At 32.6% G+C, this 27,634-nt stretch overlaps 1 protein-coding gene across 7 annotated transcripts in view; it reads left to right on the forward strand.

Moving 5' to 3' along the window:
- Window positions 1–23,553, forward strand: part of LOC127856915 (neo-calmodulin-like) — a 124,282-nt gene extending 100,729 nt beyond the window's left edge. For 2 of the 7 annotated variants that reach the window (XM_052393103.1, XM_052393107.1), the window contains 3 exons: window positions 21,401–21,497; window positions 22,488–22,588; window positions 23,322–23,553. In XM_052393103.1, the coding sequence (XP_052249063.1) occupies window positions 21,401–21,497; window positions 22,488–22,588; window positions 23,322–23,353 (230 nt within the window). In that variant the 3' untranslated portion in view covers window positions 23,354–23,553. Of the gene's footprint in view, window positions 1–2,537; window positions 2,930–11,120; window positions 11,221–18,459; window positions 18,506–20,576; window positions 20,721–21,013; window positions 21,077–21,400; window positions 21,498–22,487; window positions 22,589–23,321 lie in introns of those variants that run through there. The other 5 variants (XM_052393109.1, XM_052393110.1, XM_052393108.1 and 2 more) reach the window with 5 other exon arrangements.
- Window positions 23,554–27,634: the final 4,081 nt, after the last annotated feature.

Consider the following 27,634-nt stretch of genomic DNA (forward strand, 5'->3'; position numbering starts at 1 on the left):
ATGCACGGGTGTGGAAGTGGGTTAACTGTATTATTCAACAAAATAATATCAAAGAGCCATTCAACATCTTTTTAACCGTACAAGTGGATATTTCCGCGTGTCGAAAAGTTAGCGAATTCAAATTTCCAGACATTCTGCGAGCAAAATGTACGCGAATCGCCGGCGTAAAAGTAAAAATGTTTCACTTTCACACCTTTAAAAAGATTGCAAAATTGTTTGCTTTTGCTTTGCCCAAAATCGTTGTGACTGTCACAAAACCATTTGCGTTATTTTTGTAATATCAATATCCCCCCCATTTTTTAATTAATGAATCCTTCTCTCCGATAACATTGAGCTCTGGCTGTAATCCAATTGTTTGATATCGATTATGTGTGAAAATGTATTTACTTTAGACGATTTCTGTATTGATTGAAACATTCGTCAGTACTTTCATTGTCGATGTCAGTTTTACCTTGTATTCTTTAGCTTAATATGTACTATAAACAATGTCCACTGTATTTTGCATGTATTGACATAAAGAAAAAATCCGTTCACCGTAATGCTTTATGATTTAGTCTGTTCAATATGGTTTTAGGATAGAAACTTCTGTGTATTTTCAAAGACATGTATTCTAAAGTCAAGTCTTGCATAAAGCTCTGTACCACGTTCCAATATCTTTGTTACATCCGTTGGTTTAAGAAAAGGGCAAAACAACATCTCCATAATGATCGCATGCTTTTAGAAGGACATTGAATCGTAATTTAAACATGATACGGAAGGCGACTTCAGTCTTAACTCGGTTGATTTATCATCAGTCCTTTTACTCGTTTTCCGATGACATGAACACTTAGTTTAGGAGGAACAAACAAGTCTTAATGTATTTACATATTGTGGAAAACGGAGGTTAGAAGTAAATGCCGAGATAACAAATGCTTCGGTCTTTAAAACAAGAAGTCGAATAGAAATACCGAACAATTTGACCTTGAAACATTATATAATTACAAACTAGTGATATTAATATTATATCAGGAGTAGCATATACACATGAGGGTTTCAGCTTAATTATCAGCATGTGACCGGAGAGGTATTGCAGGCACGCAACTTATCGTTATGATTTCATACATACTAAGCAGTCACTACTTGTATTGTTTTGCAGTTTTTTTGTGTATCTGCGTGATTTAATTACTCTTGTTCGCTTTGTGTTTTGTGCGAATCGAATGACATCAAACGGGTGCACCTGAAATTTAGCAAATCAGTATAAGGTTATAAACCAAGCATTGGTAACGCGGTTATCTTACAGAGAAAGGACGGTATCCATGTTATTTTCAACATATAATTATTTTTATAGATTTTATATTTAGAAAAAATGGTACAAAACAGCATATGAATGTATCGATTTATACGAGAAAGGATACAACTTATGGACCAGTTTTTACATTGATATGAATGTATTTTACTGGAAAGAAACTGGCAAATAAACGATTCACAATAAATTATATATTTAATTAAACTTTAATTTTTCATTGAAATCTACGTGTTTTACTTTTCATATTGTTTGTCATTCATAACCCGTAAAATGGATATTTTTGAAATGTTTCGTATTTATCTATCCTCTCCAACAGCGACACGATTATTCGTGTTATCAAAGGAAAAGTAAATCCGACCAATTATCCACTTCGAAAACTTGTCATGGTTTGACAAGTATAAAAAGTGAAAATGTAAAAGTAGTCTTCAGTTCAATAAAAAGAAACACGTTTCATTAAATAGAACTTGAACACCTGATTAAATTAATTTGATACGGTTTTTCACCAAATCAACGTATACCTTTTTGGAAACAGTGAAGGAAATTGAGCATTGAGGTTTTGCTGTATTATTAATAAATAGATCAATTAAGAACGCAACGATAAGGTATTCAATTTCATCGACACGACTCTACCATTATTTCAGCACGGATACTACGTTGATAAAACAAATTACCAACTGCAATATTTTGAAATCAGCTTGATAGTCATATTGTACTGGAAGACCGCAGAATTAATCGGAATAGAATGGGACATGGATTGCATATTTGTTGACTTAAACTGCTAGCAGAATAACTCAAACCGTATCTCTATATCAATAAAGATCAGTAAGCGAGATTTAACCTAGATATAAGCCTGCTTTTAGATCAAGAATTTTAGTTAATATAACTTTAAAAGTATTATATACACAACAAACACTGTCTTAATAACCTTAAGGATTGCTAGAACATAACTTAATGTTTCATTTATGTAATATTTTTCAACCGAACGAATTGCACTGATTTTCGAATGGGCACACACACGAAAAGAAAGATTTAGACATAATAATAGAAATAATACCGAAAATATAATGAGCTAAGGGCTCCCCTACACGGAAAACCTTGATAATCAGTTAATCGACATATTGATTTAAACTCATACAGTAGTGTCGTTACACTGTTTAACTGTAGTGCTAACCAGTCTACAAAGAACAAACAATCTTATTCTGCTTTGAATTCATTATCTCCCCATTTAATTGTTCATTTTCCCCGCATTAGCGGCGCGTAACGCACTGTGCACAGATGATGTTAGATCGCACGTTGAGGACATATCGCACTAAGACGCACATTGAACATAACGTTATTGGATGCCGCTCGAGGTAGAGAATATTGATTGACTTAATTACAAAAATTTGAAAAAGAAATATACTGAGTCACGATTGTGTACCTGGTGCCAAGTTGAAATCGGACCTAACTACAGAAACATATTGAGTAAAAACGTTTGCCTGAAACGGCACCGATTTGGATATTATATGTGACATTGTATTTAAATTTTCTGTTAGATAGAACAGAGGAAAACATTTTGTCGTCAAACTGAACGTGCCTTTTGCCGGGAATTTATAAAAAAACAACAATTTACAGATTTGGTGACAGCTATTGTTTCCTCAAATGGTATGTTTATGTTGCTTTTAGCTTATGGCCTAAATATTTCCTTAACGATATTTTGTAAGTACATGTATATATATATATATATATATATATATATATATATATATATATATATATATATATGCTATGCCTCGATATTTTCTAATTATTTGTATAATTAGCTATGCGTTTTCATGTAATACATATCATTTAAACAAAATAATAATTTGATTGCCAATGTATTAAACACCATTTTTAAAATTGTTCCAACTAGCCATCCGCATTTTCGAAAAAGGTCGATTGCGAAATACAAATTATGTTTAATGTTTAGTGTAAGACTAAGCGACATAGGGAATTAAAAACCGTATAAACCATGCATATCGCATAACACGAGGTTGTTGTAACTAATTATTTATGTTATACAGTGCATTATCGTTAACCGTCGATGGAAGACATTTATTGCCCCTATTTTGCGAGATCGATCCAAAAACGAAGATAGCTTTTTTACATAAGCCAACAAATAAGTTATTTGTTTCTCACAAAACTTTCAGCCAACAGGGTCAGTCGGTCGAAGAGTTTGCGTCAACTTTTTACTATACCTAAAATATTGTTCACTCTAGTTAGGATGTTCAGTGTCAATAATGTTCCAGTTCTCTATTTTACATCTCTTTCTTAAAATGCCCAATTAATTTTGCGAATTTAATTAAATATTGTAAAAATATATGACAACTAACTCTGTTATACTAACAAAAGTTTCAGGTTTCACACCGAAACTGTATTGGTTGCAAATTCATTATAATCATTTTACATTTTTGACCATGTTTCGATCGTGATTATAGTTGTAAAAGATTCGAACGTGAGTTTATTGTTAGAGAGGTTGTGGTAACGTTATTTCATTTGTGCTCTATTCGATGAGATACCGTTTTCACAAACGGTTTAAATTCTTGTTTTTCTACCACACAACTAATTGATATTTTTATTTAATGCTTTCCGATGGTTTAAAGATAAATATCAGTGAAGTAAAACTAATATTTCACTGTTTAAAACAGTCAAACATAACAGTTAAAATTATTGTCAAAATTATGTATCATTGTTTGACCGCAACTATTTGTAGATATCTTTGGTTTCCCTATTATGCACCTCCAATGTTACCAATGGCGATTTCTCTGCATTGAATGTTTATAAAAACATACGAATAAGCTTCCCTTGAACATACATGTAATTACATTTTCGGGCGCCCAACGGGGTTGTCCTGAATGATAAAAATAATCATTTGTAAGCCGCGCCACTCGTGAAAATATCATTTTCTATGATCATTTGTGAATTGAAATCAATATTCTACCAAAACCAATAAATATTTTTTATACAATATACTCCCATTTTTTGACTTTAGGAAAAACAAACGGGTATGACTGCTGCACACATAACCAGTGTTTACCTTAATAGTTTGTCAATCATTTACGTTTTTCTATAGAGGTACAGAATCAATATTATTCATTTATCCGTTTTCTTCTATTGCTTTATCATAACAAATGAGGACCGTTTTCTACAATTCCCATTTTAATTGCATAAGAACCGGATTTGACCGCGACAGAAAATCTTAATAGCTGGCCAGTGTGTTTCATGAAATATGTTCCCCATGTATAAAAAAACCCTCAACATAGTCGATTCGACGTACAATTGAGTTTGTTTTTACTTTTTGAAATACTTATGTGAAATAACGCAAAACGCAATAGAGGTCATGAAAAAAATCAACTACCCCGTGGACAAGTGATTACATAACGGCACTTTAAACTTCATTGCGAACAATCGTAGATTTTCCGATGCTCTATATGATTATGACTCTGTAAGATATACTTTCAAAGGAATTTGGCTCTACAATTCAACCAGCACCATCAGATTTCAACAACTACGCCTAGAAGATACTTTTCGTGGGAAAGTATATAGGCTATGTTATGTGTTCCTTTTTTAAACTTTAAAATGGGTAACTAAAATCCATGACAAGTTTGTAGAACTATTAGTATAACAAAGTAAGAGCAATTCATTCATCAACTGAAAACATATTACGTCATCGATATATGAGAACAAAACGGACTAAAGATCGGATAAATATATGTTATTTTACATGGCGAGAGTTGTTTGTGTTTCAAACAACGGCTATTGTGATTAAATGTGTATGTAATATATGTTTTGTTAATTTATCTGGGTATAATTACCTAAACAATTATAGTTAGAATGATTGGTTGGAAGCGCATGTTATTGTGATAACTTTGCTGATGTCTCAACAACTAATTACACATACATTGTACACGCATGCTTTATATTTTATCAAGTTTTTTAAGCAGATCAAACACGACAAAAATCAACAAAAAAAACACAACACAAAGACACCAAGTACTGGTTCTAGGCCTAGGAAACGGACTCGAGAGCATTTATATAAGCCTTAGGCTTTCGATGCAATCGAGCTAAAATAAATAGGTTTAAACTAACACAACAAAATACCATATATACCATACGTTTCTTGTACATTTAAGACATGACCTTTTATTTTACATCAAACGAAGACCTATTGAGCTTTTGGACTTGTTCGTGAAAATAAGTTGTCTGCGACATCCTAAATGAATTGATACAAGAGATGTCATGTGACTCCCGGGAGAGTTTATTGAAGAAAGAACATTGCACTTGATGACAGTTATCTTTAAATAAACAATTTGTTGTTGTGTTTAAAATCTTTGTGGCAACTGTTTGGGGACCTAAGAAAAATAATTATAAGTATAGCATCATAGGTGAATGTTTTTATTCTTATTTTTAACAAAAGGAAAAAATCAACAAAGCGTGAGGAATGCGAAGATTTATAATAACGACAGAATTAGGAGCGTAGACAAAAGAATTGCAACAATAAAAAACTAAATTATTTTTGCATTTGACTTAGCCCAATTAGGTTACACTAAATTAATATGTTTGACAATTGTCTAAAGCTCGTTACCTGACATTATTACCTGATTTGTTATCAATAATGGTTTAAATTACATTGTTTGTATTGTCTTTGAAGGCTGATAAATGAACTATTGTCAACCAGGAGATAAATGTCGACCCATTGCGTGTGTGTGGATTTAAAACAAAAACAAAAACGGGATCTTCGTAAAGTTGAACAAAAGTCAACTGATTAAATTCTTAACATATGACTGTCATCAAGTTTGTGTGTTTTTTTCTAAAAATTTAAACTTTATCGCTGATAGAACCCATAACGCGTTGTTGATTATGGTTTATTGCGCTAAATAGCTATTGCGTATTGAGGTTGATTTTCTAAATATATGAACTTGATGAAAAATTTTATTATTTGTAACTGAATGTTTATACCACACACGTTATGAATGACTCAAAACGCATGCATGGCGTATGGGCGGTACCATAAATGACAAAATGGACGAACTAACTGTGCAACTTGCTTGAACGTGTAATGAAACTGAAATGGATTAACGGATCATTTCAGTTATTTTGATTGCCAAGTTACCTTGGCCTTGCTTACATTTAATCCAAGGCATGTCAACCTCATCAGTCTTGAAGGTTTTACCATAAAACTGTTATCAATCCACCTCGTATTCCCTATTGGCGTTTGTTGACGTTCCTATCTCGTCCCTCGATATTGTCGGTCTAGGACCACTTGTCAAGAAAACATTCGGAAAGGCTTTGAAAGATGTGATCATGCTTGAACATAACAATATGAGATGTTGTTATTTTATTCAATCTGATTTAAGGATCAGTATTTCATAGACGTTAGATCAAGTATGCAAAAAGAAAAACTTTATTAATAAAACCTTATTCAATATTTGAATACGACAATTGCATACATTTTTAATCGATGTAAATGTAAGTATTTCATTGCTAATTTTAAGTGAATATTTGTGTAAACGTAACATTTATTTGAAAAGTGAAGTGTCTTGAAACAATTAAGTTTAAGCTTTTACTTTAAACGTGTAAAAATGAATATATTTTTCCAACGAAATATCAAACAACAATATATGTGTTAAAATGTGTATTTTTTTGTTTGGTCTCTGTTCTTACTTAATATGACAGGGGTGAATGAGGTTAACGTGTTAATATATCTAATAACGGTCTGTAAATTGTCTAAACCAGTCATATTTCACATGCGCGTCACTTTTATTTACAAGAAACGGTCGCATTAACTAAAACGTCACAATGTTTATATTATAAAATAATATATGTAATAATATACACCCTTTAAACAAATGATTGGCTGTCGTCTATTTTATCTCGATCAGACAAAATAGTCGCGATATTGTTCGCGTTTTTTTCACGATTAAACGGTTCTCACGTTTCTAAGCACGAAGACTCGAATAGTATAAATACAGCCCGTAAGACTGTCAATGAGATCGACTGCTATTGCTATGATGTGGGGTAACAAATAAGACTGTCAATGAGATCGACTGCTATTGCTTTGATGTTGGGGAACAAATGAGACTGTCAATGAGATCGCCTGCTATTGCTATGATGTGGGGTAACAAATAAGACTGTCAATGAGATCGACTGCTATTGCTATGATGTGGGTTAACAAATAAGACTGTCAATGAGATCGGTTGCTTTTGCTATGATGTGGAGGAACAAATAAGACTGTCAATGAGATCGGCTGTTATTGTTATGATGTTGGGGAACAAATAAGACTGTCAATGAGATCGGCTGCTATTGCTATGATGTGGGGTAACAAATAAGACTGTCAATGAGATCGACTGCTATTGCTATGATGTGGGTTAACAAATAAGACTGTCAATGAGATCGGCTGCTATTGCTATGATGTGGAGGAACAAATAAGACTGTCAATGAGATCGGCTGCTATTGCTATGATGTTGGGGAACAAAGAAAACTGCTAATAAGATCGACTGCTATTGCTATGATGTGGGGTTACAAATAAGACTGTCAATGAGATCGACTGCTATTGCTATGATGTGTGGGAACAAATAAGACGGTCAATGAGATCGACTGCTATTGCTATGATGTGGGTGAACAAATAAGACTGTCAATGAGATCGGCTGTTATTGCTATGATGTTGGGGAACAAAGAAAACTGCTAAGAAGATCGGCTGCTATTGCTATGATGTGGGGGAACAAAGAAAACTGCTAGTGAGATCGGCTGCTATTGCTATGATGTGGGGGAACAAAAAAGACTGTCAATGAGATCGACTGCTATTGCTATGATGTTGTGGAACAAATAAGACTGTCAATGAGATCGGCTGCTATTGCTATGATATTGGGGAACAAAGAAAACTGCTAATAAGATCGACTGCTATTGCTATGATGTTGGAGAACAAATAAGACTGCTAATGAGATCGGCTGCTATTGCTATGATGTTGGGGAACAAATAAGACTGCCAATGAGGTCGTCTGCTATTGCTATAATGTGGGGGAACAAATAAGACTGTCAGTGAGATCGACTGCTATTGCTATGATGTTGGGGAACAAATAAGACTGCTAATGAGATCGGCTGCTATTGCTATGATGTGGGGGAACAAATAAGACTGTCAATGAGATCGGCTGCTATTGCTATGATGTGGGGTAACAAATAAGACTGCTAATGAGATCGGCTGCTATTGCTATGATGTGGGTGAACAAATAAGACTGCTAATGAGATCGGCTGCTATTGCTATAATGTGGGGGAACAAATAAGACTGTCAATGAGATCGGCTGCTATTGCTATGATGTGGGGGAACAAATAAGACTGCTAATGAGATCGGCTGCTATTGCTATGATGTTGGGGAACAAATAAGACTGCTAATGAGATCGGCTGCTATTGCTATGATGTGGGGGAACAAATAAGACTGTCAACGTGATCGGCTGCTATTGCTATGATGTGTGGTAACAAATAAGACTGTCAATGAGATCGACTGCTATTGCTATGATGTGGGAGAACAAATAAGACTGCTAATGAGATCGGCTGCTATTGCTATGATATGGGGGAACAAATAAGACCGTCAATTAGATCGGCTGCTATTGCTATGATGTGTGGTAACAAATAAGACTGTCAATTAGATCGTCGGCTATTGCTATAATGTGGGGGAACAAAAAAACGACGATTTGTCACGTCTGTTTACGATGCAGTACTGTCTTATGCGATGTTTTACGATAACTACCATTAATCATTAAACAGTTTATCGTTTTGATCGTATACATATGATATGTGTTTTGGTATTATTTGTTTTGAATATCAGCAATGCCGACAGATGTTAAATTCAGAAGTATGTATGTCCTGTGATGTATAAAATAGTTAAACAAAAAACACGACTCTTTTCAATTGACTACAGTGAAAACTTACGTTGAACCGACATAATTAGAACGTAAATGTTATTTGCATGACAATAGTTATGTTCGAGATCTCATAACGTGATATTGAAGAAAAACGAAACGATTGCATACGTACAATGACACATACGTGTCTCTTGTGACCTTTTTTGTATGGGAAATAAAAGTAGTAACAGTTGTACAGTGTCATAACCTATATGAAATGATATCTTACGTCGTTTCAGCTACACAAGTTATTAAATTAGCATTTGATAGAAATACAATTCAATTGATGCCATTTATTAACTATGCCTTTTTCGGCATAATATTCGCTGTTAACCAATGTTATATGTTTGTGGCATAGCCATTTAAACTCTAATTATGGTAATATATCGGTGTTCACGCAGAGTATTAAGTTCTTCAATGATAATTAATAGATTGATAAAACGCTATTTTTATTCACTATATCAACATACTAAGAAGTTGCACCTAACGTAACATCGCGGTTATTTATTATTAACATGGCCCATATTCATTAGTGGTTTTGAGACAGGACGGTTAACACCTATTTGTACAAAATTTGTCGTGAAGAACAATATCATAATGAAATAGGAACCATTTTAGCCCTAATATGTGCAAACGCTTTGCCATTTTAATTGAGTCTTAGTGTAGGTGTCATTCATTAGGCGTAGGATGAGTTTGTAAAAACCCGCCCAGATTTAAAATTAAAATGATTGTATTGATTTTTAATGCCAACAACAGACTCTAGTCTTACTCGAGGAATTAGTCGACAGCGTCGTGTTATTGGACTATCAGAACAGATACTTGATACATTTCTAAGGACTTCATAATAAAATAATGCTTGCTTGAAATTTGACTGGATTAAAATTAATCAATCAACGTATTGGTTTCATTTTTTTACACTCAATAAAAAGTTTTACACTGGTGAACCGTATCAATCTATGACTTTAATACATTCGCCTCGTGTTCCCAATTGACGTTATTTCACCATCATTTGACTCTTTATTGGTTGTCTGAGATGCACATAACATTCTATAAAGTACTGAATAATGGAATCACGCGCCGATGAAAAAGATTGTATTCAACCTGTTTCAAGAAGAATTATGAATGATATGTTTAGAGAAATCGATACAAGAAATATAGTTGCATTTTTAACATTTCAATTACTGGAATTGTTTTAAGACAGTTGCTTATATCAACTCGATTAGGGGCTCTTTTCTAGTTCGTGTATAATTTTAAAATACATTTAGGCAAAGTTTGATTTACTTTTAGTTTACATTATGAATTATTATTAGTATTATCATTATTAATTTATTATTATTATCATTATTATTATTATTATTATTGTTATTGTTATTGTTATTATTATTTGTAGTAGTAGCTGTTTTTGTTGTAGTTAATGTTGTTGTAGAAGAAGTAGTAGTAGTAACAGTTGTAATAAATGTTGTTATTGTTGTTATGTTGTTGTTGTTGTTATTTATATTGTTGTCTTTGTAGAAACTGCGGCGCAACAGCGGCAAAATCAACGGTAGTTGTAAAACTATTGATACTAGTTGTAGAAGCATTGATGATAGTGAAGAAGACACCACTAAACCAGTATTATCAATATCAGTATTGTCAGTGGAATGTAATAATATTTGCTGTTCATAGATTATTTGTATCTGAAATGGATGTACTTCTATTTAAACTGTTGAATTTAGAATCGATAATAACCCACGTTGTGTGATCGAAATAATAACTAGTACTCCAGTTTAAAACCGATTTATTGAGGGTCAAGCGGTTGTTTCAACATAATTAACATTTGTTTACATTTCTTTGGAGAGAACGAATAGTCCCCGGCGTCTGTGCAATCCGAGCCAATATTCAAATCGCAAAGGATTTGTTTGCTTTAATAATTATACCGTAGATTTATTGTGATATGTATATAAGATCTAGATCTATATAATAACGCACTGTAGGACAATTCGTTTGTTTAGCATATAGAGGAATATTTCGTGCAATGGTGAGCTTTTAACGTTTATATTGTTTTCAGAATTCTATCAATCATTCTATTATCATTGGTACATTTATATATATAGTTTATACACCATGTGTTATCGTAACGGGTACCGATTCTTAGTTCTAGAAGCGAGATTCAATTCATATATTTGTATTTATAAAGAAATGCTACTCAGTTTTGTATCCAGTAGAGATAAATATAAATTAACACAGAACAAATTCCACTCTTTCCTGATATATTTCGCCTAAATAGGCTTTTTCAAAGTTTGTTTTAACAAATTAACTACATTTTCTTTCTGTTTCTCAACAAAAACAATTAAAAAAGACGTAAAAAAAAACAAACAAACAGGAAATGACGTCATGATGTTAAAACGGCTTTGACGCTTATTAGCGCCAGAAACACATGCATGTAAAATTCACTGTAATAGTTATAATGATAATGAAAATAAGATAGTTAATTATGAAAAACTAGATACATGTAATAATAATAATAATAATTATTGTAATAATAATAATAATGACCAACAATAATAATAATACAAATAATAAATATTAATAATAAAAATTAATATACCATATTGACAAGTATCATTATTATAAAAATATTTATATTTAGTGTATACACTTTTCGCCTATTTAGGCGAAATATATCAGAAAGAAATGGTCAAACGTTATTTTATGCATTTTTTTCTGGAGATTCAACATAAGTCATGCGTTATTATATTTTCTATTTAATTCAAATACAATTTAATTAAAAGCATTTTAATTGATGGCGAATCAAACGTAGTTATAAATGAAGATTTCATTGTACCAAACGTTTTGGACAGTAAATTTCGATTTACAAAGCTAAACATTAATGAGTTTGTCATCACGATTGGAAGATCCGGCATAATATGAAACGATTAGTGTTGACCCGTAGTTTTAGAATTTATTCAGTATTTTAAAACGCCACATTTATTCTCTATAAATACGATTCTAATGTGTGATGAAGAAAAGTAAGGTTTTTCAGCGTATTTGTTAAATTGGGAACGGTCTAGATTGCGCGAAATAGCAGGGTCATGCACCTTACTTCTGGAATGGTCAACATAAAACTTTTAAAAATCTTTAAAAAAATAAGTATATTGTTTGCAATAGTTCAACGGAAAATACTATGCTTAAACACATAAATTACAATATAGGGATAATACAAGTTGTCGAGTGCATGATCACCTGCGGGCGCTCGAAAAATCCGTTCCTGCCCGAGTGCGCCGCACGAGGCTTTACCTTCGGATAGGCAGTTTTCGATTTAAAATGTGTTTAAACAATGGATTAATGCAAAGTTGAAATGCAGCCACGCAAAGTAAGAAATGAGGAATTATTTTGGAATGTACAACAGGAGCGTTGACGGTAAACACTTACATTTACAGCATAGCCTTTTGAAAGTGTTGAGCAAATGACCTTAACTTCATTGACGTTGCCAATAAAATAAAGTTGTTGCCAAGGGAGTGCAGATGGTATTATTTGAAAAGTGGATTGAAATAGACATTGCCATTATCCCTGCATGCATAAGGAAACTGGTGCTTATTCAGTTCCCCATTTATGCTTGGAAAGTCATCGAAGGCTGGAGAAGGGAAGTAACTGCGCGTGGCTCAGGTTATGAATATGAAAAACACATAACAGGTCTTGAACGACACGTTAATCGCCTTGTTAATACACGATTTTCCCGTTCAATCCCCTCTTTTGCCAAGTTTCTGATCCCTGCCAGAGGGCATTATAGATAGAGTTTATGCAATTTTTTTTACTTACACATTTCTTGTATTAAGCAGTTAATCTAAAAGTGTCATTAGACTGTGCATTATCTCCACCCTGCTTCTGTTAGCAGCACGTTGTACCTTTTGTGATCGAAGAACTCCCTTTTCTGTCTATGATGTGTTAACTGTTGAGACCTAGTTTTGTTTCGATAATTATATTCAGGTGGAATCGTGCTGTGAACATTTTCAAGTTGTATTGAACCCAAACATGCACCAATCGTTTAGTGTCTTAGACAAATAAATAAACTGTTTTATATTGAACTGGTCATGGCTGTTTATATAAGAAATTAAAAAAAATAAAATAAATTGGGTAAAATCACCATCAGGCGTGCATTGTCGGATAAACCCCCCTTCCGATGAGTAAACCCAACGTTAGTTTAGTATTTTATGGATAAAGCTGCCACACGTAAACAATGTTGTAATTTGATTTATTTGTATGACGCCATTTGATGTTTAGTGTGTTGTTTGTTTTCATTTAAATTCTGCCATTTCATTTTGTAGTTGATGCTGAAGTAGATGTTTTATTTAAAGACCGAAAGTTTTAAGAAAATAATGGGAAGCATAGAAATACCAGGTAAATGTTGAATAAAGCCTCGTGAAATAAACATGTCGATATTCAACACTAACTTCGTATTATCTTGATAATTATATACCTATATTCAAATGGAATATATTTGTAAACGCGTTTATTGATTTATTCAGTCATAGGAAGAATTTAGAAGTTCATTCTGGGGGCACACACGACGTGGTTAAAGTAATCTCATAGATGCAATGCCCGGTGGTGGAATTGGGTAAACTGTATTATTCAACAAAAAAATACAAGAGAGCCTTGCAACATCTTTTTAACTGTGTAAATGGATGTTTCCGCGTTTCGAAATGTAGCGAAATTAAATTGCAAGACATTCTGCAAGCGAAATGTAAGCCAATAACCGGCGTAAAAGTAGTAATGTTTCACTTTCACACCTTTCAAAAATGTGCCCAAAATCGCTGTGACCGTCACAAAACCATGGGTCGTTCTTTTGTACTATCAATCCACCCATTTTTAAAATTAACAATTCCTTCTCTCCGATAACATTGAGCTCTGGCGGTAATCGAATTGTTTGATATTGATTATGTATGAAAAAGTATTTACTTTGGGCAATTTGTGTATTGATTGATACAATTCGTCAGTACTTGCATTGTCGATGTCAATTTTACATTGCATTCTTTAGCTTGATATATACTGTAAACAATGTCGCGCTGTATTGTGCATGTACTGACCAAAATAATCCGTTTATCGTAATTCTTTATGGTTTAATCTTTTTAATATGGTTTAAAGATAGAAACTTCTGTCCATTTTCAAAGACACGCAAGTTTTGCATAAAGCTCTGTAACACGTTCCGATAAATTTGGTATATCCGTTGATTTAAGAAACGGGCAAAACAACATCTCCATCATTCCATCTCCATCATGCTCGCATACGTTTTTGGAGGACATTGAATCGTAGATTAAACATGATACGGAAGGCGTCTTCAGTCTTAAATCTGCTGATTTATCATCAGTCCTTTAAATCGTTTTCCGATGACATGAACACTTAGTTTAGGAGGTTCAAACACGTCTTAATGTATTTACCTATTGTGGAAAACGAAGTTTAAAGGTAAATGCCGAGAAAACAAAAGCTTCAGTCGTTAAAACACGAACTCGAGTAGAAATACCAAAGAAATTGGCCTTATGACATTATATAATTACAAATTATTGACACTTAATATTATATCAGGAGAAGTATATAATTGCACATGAAGGGTTCAGCTTAATTATCAGCATGTGATCGGAGAGGCAAGGCAGACATGCAACGTTTCGTTATGATGTTAATACATTCTAAGAAGTCACTACATGTATTGCTTTGCAGTTGTTTTGTATCTGCGAGATGTACTTACTCTTGTGCGCTTTGCGATTTGTGCAAATCGAATAACATCAAACGGGTACACCTGAAATTTTGCAAATCAGTATAAGGTTATAAAGCAAGAATTGGTAACGCGGTTATTTTACAATTTTACAGAGTTTGGACGGTATCCTAGTTAAGATTACATATAATTATAGTTATATATTTTATATCCAGAAAAATGGTATTAAACAGCATACTATACATCACTCGAATTATACGAGAACGGATACAACTCATGGGCAAGTTTTTAAATTCACATTACTGTATTTGTACTGCAAAGAAACTTGCAAACTGTAATTATATATTTAATTTAACTTTAATTTTTCATGTTTCATTGTTATTTACGTGTTTGAATTTTCTTCGTATTTTTCATTCTTAACCCGTAAATGGTAAATTATTGAAATGTGTCGCATTTATCTAGCCTCCCCAACAGCGACACGATAATTCGTGTTATCAAAAAGAAGTAAATCCTACCAATTATCCACTTCACAAACTTAGTCATGGTTGACAAGTTTAAAAAGTGAAAATGTAAAAGTCGTCTTCAGTTCAATAAAAAGAAACACGTTTCATTAAATCGAACTTGAACACATGATTAAATTAATTTGATACGGTTTGTGGCATTCAACGCATACCTTTTTTAGAAACAGTATGAAGCTGTGGCTGAAATAGTTCAATAAATGCTTTTATTTTTAACACCTCAGCATTGAGATAGTACTGTATTATTAGTCAAACGAACAATTAAAAACGCAACGACAAGGTATTGGCATTGTCCTGGATATGTTTCAGATACAATGCCACTAAAATTTAAAGAAAAAACGGACCTAATAAAGACGTCATTAATGTACAAATCATAATGATGTTATCACTGCATATTTTTTCCCATTATATAAAAGCAATGTGCACTCTATTTGAAGGTCACATTGTACAGCTGAGGTTAGCTGATTGAATGATATAGATATTATATAGTATATAATATGTATCGTACTTGCTGGGTGACTCCGATCTCTTTTTGTTTCTTCGCTGTAGTATTGACGATACATTTTCGTTTGAAATGACCTAGGTTGTCTCCAAAATAGCAGAGTTTCGTTAACCTTCAAACGGCTTAACAAAAAAGGTTTTCAATGCTAGAATCACAACAACATGTTTTATTTGGAATGATTTATTTCTAAGGACATGTATTTGACATCTGTTTCTCGTTTCCGACATAGTATTTGCATGTTGACATCCAATGCTTTATATTGTTCCCGTAAACAGTTTGTAAACTTGGAAACAAGCAAGTGCGAATAATAATCCAGTATTAACCATGAGTAAAGCGAGTTACATCTACTATGCGTTAATACTGTTGTAACGTGCGTGCATTTGTCTTTAATGATGCATGGGTATGAAACTTAATCCGATTAAGCTCTACTATGTGTAAAATTACGTCTCACAAACGAATAAGATAAATGAAAGCGTTTTGTGAAATGCAAACCAAAAACCGTGATTTCTTTCTTTCTCAATTCTTAATTAAAAAACAATATAAATAAATAAAGGCAATTTTACACAACACAATACAAGTAGTTCTTTGGATCCCAAGACGTTTGGTTACATATATTTAAACACACACTTTGGGTCTTCGGGGAATTGTATTTCATGGAAAGTTATTTATAAAAAAATACGAAGTACAGTAATCTAAATCACTCTTATATGTTTTGTTGGCTTAAGCGTAAAATTTTATAAATATGCATTAGTTCGAGTACTTTATTTAGAGAGTAAGAACTGCTCATAGACATAAGTGTGATTTGATGTTTATCTAATATTAATGTGACAAAAACAGAAATATGTATCGTTCACTCTTTTTGCAATTGCATATCACAAGTTACCATATCTGGAGTCAATGTCGCGTACAAGTAATACATAAAGCGAATTACATTTATAAAACCGTTGCTATAAGACTAAAGTATATTTGATCGTTCTTTAAATGCGTATGTATCTATGAAGCACACATTTAAGTTAAGGCAACTATCGTATGCAGGTTTCTATAGATAAATATGATTCCCAGTGAGGCATTAATTGTCATTTCGCACGTCAGCTGTCTGATACCCTTAATCGTTGCAGTCGTGTTCCATATCGTTGATTTAAATACACTTATCGGAATGAACTGTTATTCGAGGTCTTTCATTTCACGTCAACATGACACAGGCAGAACATATATGCGTATACTTAAGCGGACAATCAAAAAATATTATATATAAAATAAAAGCAAGCTGGTTGATTGCTTCTGCTAGTTCAGCTCCATTATAATTGTGAAATTGGCTTAGGATTTAGAAACGATTGCTTGATGCGGTTGACATCAAGCACTTTAGAAAATAATTCGGAAAACATTCGGCGAATGTATTTTACATGTTTTCTATTAAAATATGACACGTTCTCTATAAAAAAAACTTCACTTAGTTTGTTAAGTGTGATTAGGGTGAAAGTGTCTTACATGTATTTATTTTCTCCTACATTCACTGCATTGTTTATTTCACCAGATTATTAGATTACTAAGGGTGGTTATTGATAGATAAGATACCGTCTTTTCCAGATACGACATATGGTCTTGTATATCCACGTTTGAAGAACATTTCTCATACCTTTAACCACTAATGTAAACGGTGAAAAGGATAAAATTGTTTTGCGCGATGGTCCGAGCGTTCGATCTCTGAGTTCTTGTACACTGTGTTATAAAAAGGACCATACATTCAATTTTATAAATACACTGTCTCTTTTAGATGCAGTTGGAATTTGACTTTGTATTTTGGAATGATGCATTAATGAAAAGTTACACTCAATATCATAATGTTTGGAACAGGTTTGAGATTCGCGACCATGTGATAACAATTGAAACAGTCCATCAATAATTGTTTTCAGTTATCTTTGTATCTTGTTTGTGATTTAATGACGATTGTGTTACTGTCACGACTTTTATGTGAACCCTTTTATTAGATAACTGATTTCAGATATAAATGTATATATCTCAATCTTTGCATCCGAAAATGCGCAAGGTTTATTTGATAATGGTTGCTACAATCATGTTCACCTAACAAGGTGTACGACGTTGTTTTAAGATCGTTTGTGTATTGTGTGTAACTGTTTTTGTTGTCGATTGGATCGCATGTTTATGTCACGAAATATAATTTAAAGGTGAATACACATATGGTTCGATCAAGGCCAATTTACTTTGAATTTTTACCTTTAAGCACGTCGAGAATTGATGACTCAATACAAAGACAGAAAACGCACTAATTTTTTTATCGCGAATTAAAAGCATTCAAAAGTATGCTTATTAGTTTTGTTTTAGAACAAAGTGGGTATCCATAACTTCAGATGTCGTTTTATTAGAAACTTAGAATGTGTTTAAGTAAAGTTTAAAACAACTTTAAGTACAACTTGAGGTATATACATATTACAAGCATCAAGTCCTTCGTAGGAAAAAAATGTTAAAATGTACACAAACATTGATTTTCAAATATTATTTTTTTATTATTTTTTTTTCTATTATTCACAGGCTACACGTAAGGACTCTGGCAAAGACAAGCGTGGATTAGAGAATGGTATGTATTATATTTGAAACGGTAATTACAAAAACGTTTAACATATTAATTGTCGCGTCAAAAATATGACCAGTTAAATATTAAAACCATTGTTTGTATATTGCGAAACTCTAGCAGTCGTTTATGAGCAAATGCCTGAACTTAATTTGAAAGTCGGACCTTTTGTTCGTTGGCTCTTTCTGGGTGTGCATTATTCTAGTTAAAAGTGTTCTTATGCTTTAAAAATATCGAACAAATGATGTGCACATGTTCAATTTGTGTCTACCAAAGCAGTGGTTGGTACACTCGCTTCTCACTTAGACGACCCGGGTTCAATTCCAGATTTCGGCAGCATGTGAGGTTTGATTAGTGCTTATCACACCGGATAGTTAAGGTTTTCTCAGGGTACTCAACTACATTCCATCCACAACACAACACCGCACCAGAATTGAAAAAAAAAATCAATAACAACGAAATAGCTGGAAATGGAAGCTATAAATAAAAATCCGTCCATTTTTTATGACTCTAGTAAGTTAATTATGTAGAAGTGCCAAGACACACTATCGGACCACACATAGTGTAATCTCTGTCTCGGAAAGGACCTTAAATAACTCGAAATACACTTGGATCGATCCTCAAGAAAATCAAAACATAGCTCTCATAGAAGAACCGATCTTACTTAAATAAGGCGAACGGCATGAAAAGGGTCCGGTGTTAAAATGAATTGCATATAAATGCAGAAAGTTATTGAACAAATATCAATAAATATTCTTAAACAATCAAATATAAATATAAAATATATCATTGTTTGGATAATATTTGCATGTAAACGTGTGCTATCGCTTATTACAATGCTGCTGTAAAGCAAGCCTTGTTTCCGGAGATGCTTCGGACAAAAGTAATGAATCAGGCAAGTAATAAGTGGTGCTTTGTTATGATTTTTACACTTTGTACATGTCCGTTTGTATGTCGAGATTCTCATGACATTGTTCACACTATTTATTTCGTTGCTCATGTAAATAAAACACCTATATGGTACACACATAACCATGTAGCTAATATATATTTTTCCATAGAACAAAACATTCATTTAACGTACTTGCTTCGATTGTTGTCATTGTCTTATTTTGCATGTATTAAAAAGATCAAAATTTATTCTAAGCGCACGTTATATACATGTAATTATTATATGATACTTAAATTAGTTTTTTTATTATATTTGCACTGGTCTTAAAAGTTTATTAAAGTCGTGCATAGCCAATAGTTTAATGCAGAATAACAACTCAGTGGTTCAGTTTTTTTAATAATAGCACATTATAATACGCTAAAAAGGTAACAAAACAGATCTAATAGAAATAAAATGGCACATTAAAACAAAAATTGAATTCTCCAGAAAGTCTAAATTATTGTAATGTATTTTACTTAAGTAAAAACATGGTCCATCTTCGTTGACAATTGTTTTTGAGATTCCGCTAGTGTAGTAATGCTTTGGTTTTGCAATTAGTGTTATTCCTCGCTGTATAGTAAATGTATTGAATATATTAACTACATTTGCTTATGTTCATTGTTGCATGACATTTATGTCCATTTCAGAAAAATTCGTATGCGTTTGCAACTATACGATAGCACATGAAGCTCTTATATGATACCTAGAAATATTCTTCGATTCCATATTGCCATTTTCACGCATTATAAATACATCTTTATCATGTATCTTGGGTACATTCAACCTCAAGACGTAAAATTCCCATCAATTGTCAAAATATGGGCATAGCTTATTCTGAGTTGTTTCATTTGAAATACATGTATGCACGAATGAATATTTCCATTCTGCGCTTCCCAGAAACTGTTTATTTCTTCGGATACAACAAATTTATTGAGTGCGTTTAAGTTCCAAACATGGACTGCATGTTAGGCATAACCTTATAATGTTTATGAAATGTATACTTTTAATAGTAAACATTAATGTGTTAAGACAAAGATTACTATCTGCAAGCTATACCAACTACATCAACACAATACTGTTTGCGCATGTGTGCGATACATCAAGACACATATTCATAACCTTAAAGAGTATTTATTACTTCACCAGAAATTCGCGAGTTGTTCCGACTGTTCGACACAAACAACGACCGCTCCATCTCCAGCCAGGAGCTCGGCAAGGCCATGAGGTTCCTGGGTATGACTCCCACAGAACAACAGGTCACCGATGCCATGAGAACACTGGATGTTGATCGTCAGTATATAACATTTCTGACAAGTATATTACATGTAAATTAATATATAAGAGGGGTATTTGAAAAACCGTTTTAATTTTTCACACATAAACGACAAGTCTTAAAAAGGTTTTTTCATAGAAAATCATTATATATAATGCATGTTGAAGTGTAGTGTAAGTTGTGTTAACGTGTTGTGTAATGTTGTTTGGATTGCATAGTGTTGTAGAAAAATAAATAATTGATTATTTTTCTCTTGAAATTGTATTTTAGAATTTTAATTGTGCTTTTAATGTCCGCGTAATAAACGCAGGAAGCGGAAGAATAGAGTTCCGGGAGTTTCACGCCTTCATGCAGAAAGAAATCGATAAAATCAGTAAGTTACAATAGAGCAGACACTTATATTCTATCGCTTAATCTACCTTTACATTTCCGCTGTTTAGAGGGTCCATAAAGCTTATTGTATCTTTAACTAGAATATAACCAAAGCTAAAATGACTAGCATGTGCTTCAATGGAAAGAAAACAGTCTATTTCAAAATAGCCAGTGACGAACAAAGCAAATTAACATTTTGGCTCTTGTAACCGCGTAAGTTGATCTTTTATATACAATGATTTAGAATAAAGTATAAATAATAGTATGACGTTCGGTAACATAGGCGTTCTAAGGTTTTTTTAAAGTACATTTGGTAATATTTTAGATGACAGTTCATTCGCAAACAACGGCGAAACTGTCCGATCAGCATTTCGAACATTTGACAGAGATGGTAATGGCTACATTGATCAGAAAGAATTGAGGTAAATTGTAGAACCTTTTTGAGACAGTAGTGTGATTAAATGTATTTTTGTAGAAGCTTAATGGAAAACGCCGACAAGGACAACAGATGATGGTTTGTCCGAGGAATGGGGCGCGATAAATTAATCAACACAGTAGTTAAATTGGAGTTTACATAATGCACAACATTTTATAGACTATACATTTTCAACTGCCCAAACATATCAAATGCTCAAATTTCATTTAGTAGAGATCACTTACTAATTGAGGCCTTTCTCTTAAGACATATGACGGGCGATGTCATCATACTTACCTAAATTGGGTCACCAGTTTACACTTCGTGCCCTCAAAAAGTCATACAATGTCTCATTTTTTATTTGTTTGTAATAGTGTTTAACAGACCTAGACGGCGATGCAGAAATAAGCTATTTAAATGAGAAAACAATGAAAATCACGGTGCATTACAGGTTGATGTTCCTTTTCTTGCCACAAACTGCTGAACTTTAAAAACAGTTCATATATATGATGCTTTTTTGGCTGATGTTCCTTTTATTTCCATAAACTGCTTAACTTAAAAATAAATTTACAGAAATGTTTCATTATTGGTTGGTGTTCCTTTTATTGCCATAAACTGCTGAACTTAAAAATACATTTACAGCAATGTTGCATTATTAGCTGATGTTTCTTTTATTGCCATAAACTGCTGAACTTAAACTTAAATGTACAGAAATGTTGCATTATTAGTTGATGTTCCTTTTATAACCACAAACTGCTGAACATTAAAATAATTTAATTGATATTCTTTTAATGTCTTGAAATATATGACAACAAGCCGATAACAAATAATCGTTCATCTAAGTAATTTGATCTTTTTTAAATGACCGCTGCAGGCCAGGATTCATGTTACTCGTACACATTATATCATGGTAATTTGGTTGAATCAGACGCTCTTAACATTGAAGTCACCAAACTAGGGAACTAATGTTCTCTCTTTCTGTTACTATTGTCAACAGAGTAGCGATGAAAAATCTTGGAGAGGCCCTAACGGACAAGGAACTAGACGATATGATGAGACAGGCGGATATAGACGGAGACGGCAAAATAAACTACGAAGGTAAAATAAAAATGTGTGACACATTATGTTTAGAACGAAGATTCTTCTTATAAGGCATAAACCTTCGGTTTTTATAAACAAAAACACTGTTATGGGGTTATTTATTCAATTCACCCAATGGCTGTTTAACGTTTTACAAATGTAAATTTAAACTTTTTGGACGGTATGGATTCGCTCATTTTCTACGAATCGCTCAATTGTATCCGGGTCATATTACAACCGTTTGGATGCCATTTTATCGCGGTTTCGTTTTCAGAGTATTGTTATATTAACATTTTCATGTAAGAAACTTCTTACAACGCTTCATTATTATTTCACAGACATGTGTTTATTATATATTGCCTTTTAAATCTTCTTTTATGTAAGTATACTGAAAAAAGTAAATAGCCGGGGTTTTCTAGCATAAGAGGACTTCTAAACTCCAGTGATCCTTACGTACCGGTATTAAAGTCACATAATTATGTAGGCTATAGCTGCACATTTTCTTTCTATTTTTTTTAAATAGAGTAAATTATTAAAATAAGTTATTAGTACTTTAAATTTCACCTCATGTCTCCTAAATGGTACAGCGCGTCCTCCTGCAGAATGACGTCACTTTGGCTAAGCACTGAATCACAACAAAACTGTTGTTTTAACAATAAATTATATTAAACATTCTATGTATTAATGTTAGATTTCTTTGAACTAGTTTATTTATCTGCTATTCATTGTTTCAATTTCTCTTTTTTTCCAGAATTTGTGAAGATTTGGTGTGAGGCAACGTAAATGGTTATTTTCAGTGCGCAATATTATTATCCTAGACTGTTTGATAAACATTTTCAATATATTTGATTATAAAATGTGCATGCTATATTTTGATATTTACACACGTTAAACAATGCTCATTCAAAGAATTATTTTAGACTCATAATTGAATACGTTAATAAAAATATATTATGTATACACAATAAACATTGTCATATCAATTTGTTTGTTATTGTGTTGCCATTTATAAAGCAAGATTTCAATGAATGTGTTCAGACCGCATCATGTAGATATTAAGCCCATTCACAGGGTATTCAACACATTGTAATATTTGTCCACCATAAAATAACATTTGATCCAACTGAAAAGCAGCTACTAATTGCAGTTTGTCTCTGCGGACTGAAATTGATAAGATTGATACGAGCTATTATCAGCCTGGTTTTGTAGTTTTTGAAAATATTATCTTATTTCTTTCGCTACTAGTACACACGTTTATTTGAATAAAATTCAGTGATGTCGTCAGCTTTGAAACTAAGAGCAAAATTGAACGAATTATTCTGAAAACGACTTTCTCATATGACATACCAAATACAAAAATATGTGGATGAAGCTTTCAGAGAACATGTTGACTCTTAATTTGTTATGAAAGTCGATATAGAATAAGTCATCTTTCCTCCGTGATGGTCAATTGTTTGCCCAGGGAATTTCACAAACTCAGTAGGATAACACTATGCAATATTCAATGCCAACTCTAATTGGGCGTTTTCCTATAAGATGAACGTGTTTGATCTTGTTTCTATAAAGTATGTATTCTTCCTTTTATACCTTTGGTACTCCAACAGTTTCGACTTCAAAGACAAGATTGGAACACGCTTTTGAACATACTATTAAACGTCTCTTACTATGGTTTCAAAATAAAAAATCATTTTTTTTCATTCTTATTGATCACGTTTCAATATTCTGGATACCAGAATGGTTGGAAACTAACCATTTTAAAGACAAATTCGCATGCATCCTTCATTTACCTGTTATATACCCATTCGTTAAGGAGGAGATTCAATTGACTTAGGATGCCACACGACACACGACGACACACGCCGGGGAGCCATCAAACTGTAATAACATGGACGACAAGGACAACGATGATGTTCATTTATAACAGCGACAATTAGTTAAAAAAAATATATTTCAATGTTATTAGTGTCCAATTGCATAAGAATAATGTTCTTAGATGTGCATATAGTTTTGCACAATGAATGAATTGAAAATATAATGCAGCGTCACCATTTAAAAATAGCAACGAATATGAACTGATTTCTAAGTCATAAATGCACATGTCTCATAAAGATTTATATTTGGAGGGCATCTGCCTTTCAGTGTTGAGCTACTGCATTATTGTTTCCAAGAATCGTTGCATTGTGGCTGAGACTACTACAACTAATAGTCAATCATATGTCTTAGCTTAAATAATTGACACAGACAACTATCTCTAAATGCCAGACAGCTGTCTCTTAGTCCATTCAAAGTGACTTGCATGTGTAAGACAACTTCATGGCGTTGAAACCAACATAAGTTGCAACCGGACAGGGACCAAAACACTGATAGCTATGGACGACTGAGCTACCTGGGATTCACATTGTTTAAAACATGCTGTTTTAATATAAATTACTTGTATAAATAACCAAAACAGATTCAAATACATATAGTGCATAAATACAACTCGAAACAGAGAAACCTGCTTATGCAGAAACATGTTGCAACAGGGAAAGTCTTGTTCATTGACACACTGTAAAAACTATGTAATTACAGTACATTCAATACATTTAGTTATATATATTAAACTTGAACGTATATATATATATATATATATATATATATATATATATATATATATATATATATATATATATATATATATATATATATATAACTTATGCTTCATGGTATTGATAAACTTATTTTTAATGAGAAAACCTTCGCGTGATTTTTTCTTGATGAAACCAGTACTAGGTACTGTTTGGTGGTGGTGGTGGGGTGGGGAATTGTAAATGCATGATAATTATGATTTTTCCCAGTCCTCCTTCGCACAAAGATGGCAAGTAACCCATTATACTTCAGCGACCAGATAATAGTTAACTTAATTAACAAGTTACACATTAAAATATAAACAAAATCAGTATTCAAACTTGAAACAAACTATTATCAATGTATTCAAACGAAAGCGCCTTAGCGATTCAAATTAACGGAAATAAGAATTATATATTCTTAACATTAAGTACTTTTAGGAAACATTACCTTATATTATTTGAGAAAAAGCTTTTTATGTCGATGCTGCATCACTAATAATCATATAGTTTTATTATTTTTGGCTTTCATCATATAATATCTTAGCTAAAAGGAAAAACAGGAGAGGTTTCATTTTAAATATAAGTGCAATTTTCCGTAAACGTAAAACCATTAATAATTTGGTGTGAATATAATAATCGACAAAATGCAAAACAGCATGTGTTGTCTATAATTTGTAAATCAAGATAAACTAGACAAACGAGTTGATATAATTTATCATTTGGATTCAATTAACCTAAAATGTTTCCATACAATCGTCATTAAATTTGCAATTTGCTTCTTTTACACTGGATGGTGAGAGTCTGTACACTAGTGGGATTGAATATTTAAGCACCCATCGACATGGAAAAAAGAGGTTTAACCATATGTAGCCTCGCACAATATTTATAATTTGCAAGACACCGAATAGTTATTCCAGAATATTGTCTTTTTATCATACAAATTTTTCGGCGGTTTAAAAAACAACAATGAAGAAGTATACTTTCTCAAATTTTGTCTTTCGCCTTGTAATGTGTTTAAGCAAAATGTTATCCTTTTATGTTACCATGCATTTGCTCATTTGGATAAACTACGACATAAACGTGGAATCATCTTAAAAACTGTACAAAAGTTTAATTATAAGTGCGATGTTACACGATTATAGAATAACAGCACTCATATGTTGAAATATTGACACTCTTTTAGCTGAACTTCCAATTTGTTCCGGTGTTGAAAACAATGTATATTTTACGTGTAACAACCATAGTTGTATATTTGAAATTCAAGGTGAAAAAAAGAATTATAATGTAAATAGGTTTAGTAAGAAACAATTTGCTTTGAAAAGAACAAATCGATACGCTTAAAGCTCAGTAATCCTGATTAAAAGAATGATCGGCATTCCATCTATCCCATACATAATAACGCTTTCATATTTTTATTGAACTGCCTTTTTATCTCGTTTGATGCCATGTTCTATATTTTATAAGATTGAGACATTTTACTCAACTGAACTTTGTATTAATGGATGTACATCTTATGATCAAAGTACGCAGTCCACTGGAACATTTTTTCTTCTCCATTTCTGAAATAAAAACTACATTTTATTAATTTGGCATTATTGTTTCGCCCTTTGTTCTAGATTTTCTAGATCGTTGGCTTTGGCTAAGTTTCAATATATTGACGTTCAAAAATGAACCGAATAATTTGTGTTTCACCATGTTTGATTTAAATTTTAAAAATTCATGGTTTTCAAAAAAATATTATAACCAAGTTTCTTTTAGATTGAGTCATCAAAGAGGCCCCTGGAGTGCTAACCATGCGATTAAAAAATATGTAAACGCATATTTTTTGGAATTAAACTTGGTAAAAAATATTGTTAATATTGAACATTTCTGACTGAGATGTGTTTATACTGAATAATAAATATGATCCTACAGTGGAAACATGGTTTTCTAAACTTTGACCTTGCTTTTATTTTTTTCGACACGTCACCCAGATTCATATTTTGCCTCAATGGTGCGAAGATATATGGTTCATCCTCTTTTTTCCATGTCAATAGACGCTTTCATAATCACGCGTGTACATACTCTTAGGATCCAGTATCTCTTCGAATATTATATACGCACGTGCTGTTTATCCCTTTTGTAAAACAATCACTTGAATTTGAAACGCAAACCATCAGGTTTCTTCTTAAACTAATTGTCGCTGTTATAAAATAATACGATCCAACAAAAATACGATTACATGATTATATATGGTTTATTATCAACAGGCAAAGATTTTTAAAAATCTTTGTGAGGTATTATTTCATAAAAGTACTGAATGCTCAGAGTATTTTAACTTACAGCTCCATTAACTTTGCATCAATTTGACATAACACTTGTTTGAATACATTTTCAATAGTTTGTTCCCAAGTGTTTTATTCAAAATTTAAACGTTCCTTGTTTACTTGTTTATTTCAAAATGTGAAACTTGTTT

The sequence above is a fragment of the Dreissena polymorpha genome, chromosome 14, assembly GCF_020536995.1.
Source record: "Dreissena polymorpha isolate Duluth1 chromosome 14, UMN_Dpol_1.0, whole genome shotgun sequence".
NCBI classification, from domain to species: domain Eukaryota; kingdom Metazoa; phylum Mollusca; class Bivalvia; order Myida; family Dreissenidae; genus Dreissena; species Dreissena polymorpha.